The sequence below is a fragment of the Bremia lactucae genome, linkage group LG2, assembly GCF_004359215.1.
Source record: "Bremia lactucae strain SF5 linkage group LG2, whole genome shotgun sequence".
Lineage (NCBI taxonomy): Eukaryota > Oomycota > Peronosporomycetes > Peronosporales > Peronosporaceae > Bremia > Bremia lactucae.
This window is the reverse complement of record NC_090611.1, coordinates 5,246,876-5,251,863: the sequence shown is the minus strand read 5'-3', so window position 1 is coordinate 5,251,863 and position 4,988 is coordinate 5,246,876. Positions and strand designations below refer to the sequence as shown.

The window sequence follows — 4,988 nt, the reverse complement described above, 5'->3', positions numbered from 1 at the left end:
CTCCTAATGTGAATGCACCCATGTGCATCACATACACAAGGGTTGGTCACAAATGTGCACCACACGAGTGCTGGGTCTAATTACTATTATTTAGTAATTGACCATCCCCTAAGTACACCAAGTGTACTTAACGGGGACTGTGTAACATTAGGGCAACTTTAGCCCGCTACAGGTTTGCAAGAGCTCGCGAACCCGCGAACTTGTAGCAGCGCATTCTGTATCATCACGGCAGTCGATTAAGGATGAAGCATCTCGTGAGATATTATCGACTTGCAATAAGTCGTCGCAAGCCAAAAAATATAATATATTTTATTTTGTCATTTTGCGTGTTCATTGAATTACTTAAATGCTTTGAATATGATGGGATGGCTGGTCACTAATATGCATGAGAAAGAAGGCATATTGTATATTTTGAAAAAAAGGGGTAGAATAAGAAATTCGAATCAAAAGCGGTATGCAATGAGAGTTCTCTAAAATTATAGACGATGGAACTCGAAAGCCACCAAGCGGACGCTGGCGCGCGCAGCCGGAGCATCACACCTAAATACCGCAGAATGCTCAATTACAGTGTCTATTTCTGTCAATCCTCTACCCCTCCGTCATTGTTTTTTCTTCGCAAGATGTTCTGTCCTCGTCTTGCATGGACTCTCCCATAAAAATTAATTTCATAACTGTTAGTATCGATCAATATGCAGCAGTTTATAATCGGTTTGGAAGTCATGGTCGAGTCACCAAACAAAGAGCAGAGTTCGCTTGCCGTTTTGTCTTCGACTTCGATTGATGATCGACTGAATCAGCTCGAGCCTCGCCTGTCATGGTTTTATGTTCGACTACTACTTCTCACGGGTGGAAGCTGGGCGATCCAAGCCGCTGAGCTTGTCCTGCTCATCTTCACGCGAGGGCTTGTAGCTCACGACATTGGAATGGGAACCCCCCTACTCCAGCTCTTGGGGGTCAGTCTTTTCATTGGATCGATAGTAGGGGGCCCTTTTTTCGGCCATGTGGCAGACAGATTTGGTCGTCGAATGGCTCTTATAGTCTCGATGATCTTTTCGTTAGGTGGACTTACAATGACGGCCCGCGCAGATAATAAACCCATGCTGCTTATTGCTCGCGCAGTCATTGGTTTCGGCTTTGGCGGGCAGCTCACGTCGACGTTTCTCCTGGTTTACGAACTGTCTCCTCGATCCATGAGTGGCCGGATGGTGTCCTTGCTCGACGCTTTCACTGGCATTGGTGGGTTGATTGGCATGATGTTAGCTTTTGCATTAGCACTACAGTCGGGATGGCGCGCTACGTATCTCATGACATCTGGCCTTGTGATGTACACAATTGTGCTTTACTTTACTCTCTTCGAATCACCTCGTTGGCTGGCCGAGGTCGGTCGCACGGAGGAAGCTCATATGGCTGTTAGACAGATTGAGCAAATGCACGGCTTCCGGTCCAGTGGAGATATTTCGCCTAAGACCGAGCGTCAGTCTTCATATAGTAAAGATTCCCGCTTATCAATGGCAATGCCTTCGCGGCTCAAGCGGGTCACCCCCACGCTGGTGTTGTGGACGTTATGGATTGCAACGACCATGTCATCCTACGCTATGGAAATCTTTGTGCCTACGCTAATAAGTCTTACTGGTTACAATGTATTTACAAGTTGGATTACAATTGGCGCGCTGAAAGTCGCTCAAGTGGCTGGCTCCGTTGCCGCTGCAATTTCGCTGGACGCATACGGATCTCATCGATCATTTGCTGTCTTCGCACCTTTAGCTTCCAGTTTGTCAATTCTACTAAGCTACGCGACTTGGTCACGCGCAATAGTTGTTTTCGTATTGTTCATGGTTACAGCGCTACTTTCTGCCTGCTGGAGTTGCGTATACACGTATACCCCTCAAGATTACAATATATGTTATCGAGGTCGCGGAATTGGGTACGCTGTTGGAAGCAGCCGACTGGCTGCGGTAGTAGGATGCTACTTGTATCCACATATGTTTAACGTGTGGAAATTATCCGTGCCTGTGCTTTGTTGGATTTTTGGTGGAGTATTAGCGATTGCCGCACTTTTGATCGCCATTGTGCCTCATTTCGGCTACCAGCCGCTTGCCCAAGGAGACGACATCAATTTGTACACATTAACATCGGTCGCTGATCTGGAAAATGACATGTTTAATGTTAGTAAAGAGCTTGTTAGTGTCGATAATGAAATGATGTAAATTATTAAATACTTATAAGTGTCACGCTCTTGATCTAACGTTGTCTTATTTTGTAAGAAGATTCTTGCCATTACCTTGATTACAAGGAGACGACTTGATGCTCTTCAATCTGACATTAGCTCTTGTCAATGTTGTGTTTTCGTCAAGTCGTAATACCTATTGTCAATTTCTTGGACTCAATGTATGTGCGATGGTTCTTCTGTCGTCTATCAAATTATTCGTTTTATTATCTATTATTTATTGGCTTTGGTTGTATGCCTCAACAAACTTGTCAAACTCAATACACTCTAATTTTTCGATGTCTCAGCGACGATAGTATGGCGCTCAAATCAGCTTTGAGCTTTTGGCCATACACGTTTCTTCCTCGATTCTTCATCTTGTCGCGCAAGAATCACTTAATTCAATTTTATTAACTTGTACAGCGCACCGTTACAAAATATCGAGCGTAGTCTTTTCCTTGTATTCGCTTTATAGACCAATTTAGTCCTTGTTATATCACTTATTGTCAACATTGCGTTTTTTCTGCTCTTGTCGACGAAAAAAGCGCACTTTTATTGGTATTTTTTCGAAATATAATGGGCAATATGTTTTGTGAGGTAACGACGATGGAACTTACCGTGCAGAAACCGTAATGACGCTTCATCTATGTAATTTGGCAATTAAACTGAAGAATTTCCTTCCATTCCCATTTAAAAAATAAAGGATGAAGCTCGCAGTGATTGTAGTGGCCACTTTTGGTGTGACAGCAGTTGCGGCACTAAAGGCGCCTATACGAGCTCGCACCACATCGGACAATACATCACTAGTATTCAAAATCCTGCAATTAGCCGATCTTCACATCACCGGCATCCCGACCATCAAGTGTGGTGCCAGCATGTCGAGAGAAAATTGCTCTGAGGCATTAACGTACGAGTTCGTGGAGGAATTAGTGGACCTGGAAAAGCCCGACTTTGTCGCATTTACAGGCGACAACGTCCATGCAAACGGCCCAAAATCCCACAAGTGGGCTATTGACGCCGTCACAAAGGCGGCTGAGAAGCGCAAGATTCCGTACGGCATGGTATTTGGTAATCACGACGAGGCAGGGGGATTTCCGAAAACAAAAATAATTGAAATGCTTTCCAAGAAGACGCACTCGTACACAAGTAGCGGCCCGAAAACGGTGGATGGCATTGGCAACTACATGCTTAACGTGACTGCACCAATCGCGGGTGTGTGGGGGGTTAAAAATACGACGGTCTTTCGCATGTATTTCTTGGACTCGGGCGCTAAGGCGCATACAGAAATGTATCCGTTTGTCTTCGCCGAGTACGACTGGATTAAGCAGAGCCAGATCGATTACTACCGCCAGCTATCAGAGGCTGGACGCGCGGAGCGACACAGCAGCGTCGAATTCGTGCTACCCGCCGTCATGTTTTTTCACATCCCACTGGCCGAATTTGCGTACTCGAGCGACGGCTGCAAAGGTGAGAGGCACGAGCGATTAAACGATCAAGGTATGAATCTGCGCTTTTTGTCTACGCTGTCGCAAATGAACGAGATCAAGGCAGCCTTCGTGGGTCACGACCACTTGAATGAGTACTGCTGTTTAGTAGATGGAGTCCAGCTTTGCTATGGAGGAGGCACCGGCTTTGGACGAGCGTACGGTTCGCCAGATTTTTCTCAGCGAGCTCGTGTGATTGAGTGGACGGTTGATAATAATGAGCGACACAACATTCGGAGCTGGAAGCGGCATTACGATGACGTGAGTCGTGTTTTTAGTGAAGAAGTGCTGTATTCAGACTAGATAAATTTCACATATTGGAGACCCCGTGGCTGCACATAAATTTATTTCCTATTACAAGTTTGACCGCTTATGATGGCGTGGTTGACGCAAATGCCGGTGAGGTCTGACTTCCTAAAATGAGTTAAATTGCATAACAATGTAAAAGGGATTGTGTGTAAGCGGTAAGGTGACAAACTCGAAGCAAAAAAGCAAGCATTTCTTACCAATCCCTGATCCCTGCGGCGTCATCTATTGCCGCCCTATCTTTGCTTGCGATTTGGTAGATTTCTTATAAGTTCTGCGCTTCTCCTTACACGTACATTTTTTACGAATTCATCAGCGATTCGTGTTGCTGTATTTCTTACTTACGACACCTAAGGTTGTTACGAAACTGGTATTGAACAGCATTTGGTTTAACCTTGTCCGTTGCGCGACCGCAAAGCTAAAAAAACAATGACTGTAACGGGGTGTATCGTTACATGAAATTAACACTTAAAGGTTGTTATTTAATAAATTATCTTAAAGGTGGATAATATTTGGAGGATATTACTTTATGTAGTAATATCCTCATAAATAGGTATAGGCCATTATGTCTATTTATTCCGCAGACTAATCAGCTGTAGGAGTAATCAAAGAGATTTACAAGATAAGATAGAGATAAGAATTCATTTACATGTTTTGCATTAGGTTTTAGTTAAGTCAGCATTTACAAAGATAGATTAAGAGACACTTGAATATATCAATACAGTTTTCATTTTACCCTCATAAGATAACTTGTCTTAAGAGAAGTCTTCCTCTGCACGTACAGTTTACGTCACCTAACGTAAGGCACCACTCACAACTGAAGCAGTGTGAAGTGGACTTGTACTGAAACAGTACAAGTCGTAGTGCTTCGTTACACCTGGTAGCACTTTGTAGTCCGTCCAAGGACCACATTTCCCACATTCAACATGGACATGTTAGATGATAGTGGAAATACGCATCACGTTTCCCCTGAAAGCTACTCCTTCCTAAGT

General features: G+C 44.2%; 2 protein-coding genes across 2 annotated transcripts; both read left to right on the top strand.

Moving 5' to 3' along the window:
• Positions 1-689: 689 nt before the first annotated feature.
• On the top strand, positions 690-2,207 carry CCR75_006904 (uncharacterized protein; the record flags this gene model as incomplete). Its single annotated transcript, XM_067964969.1, has 1 exon — positions 690-2,207. The coding sequence occupies one exon, from the start codon at positions 690-692 to the stop codon at positions 2,205-2,207; it is 1,518 nt and encodes a 505-aa protein (XP_067821432.1).
• Positions 2,208-2,910: 703 nt separating this feature from the next.
• CCR75_006905 (uncharacterized protein) lies at positions 2,911-3,993 on the top strand (the record flags this gene model as incomplete). The annotated part of the gene is made up of 1 exon (XM_067964970.1): positions 2,911-3,993. The coding sequence occupies one exon, from the start codon at positions 2,911-2,913 to the stop codon at positions 3,991-3,993; it is 1,083 nt and encodes a 360-aa protein (XP_067821433.1).
• Positions 3,994-4,988: the final 995 nt, after the last annotated feature.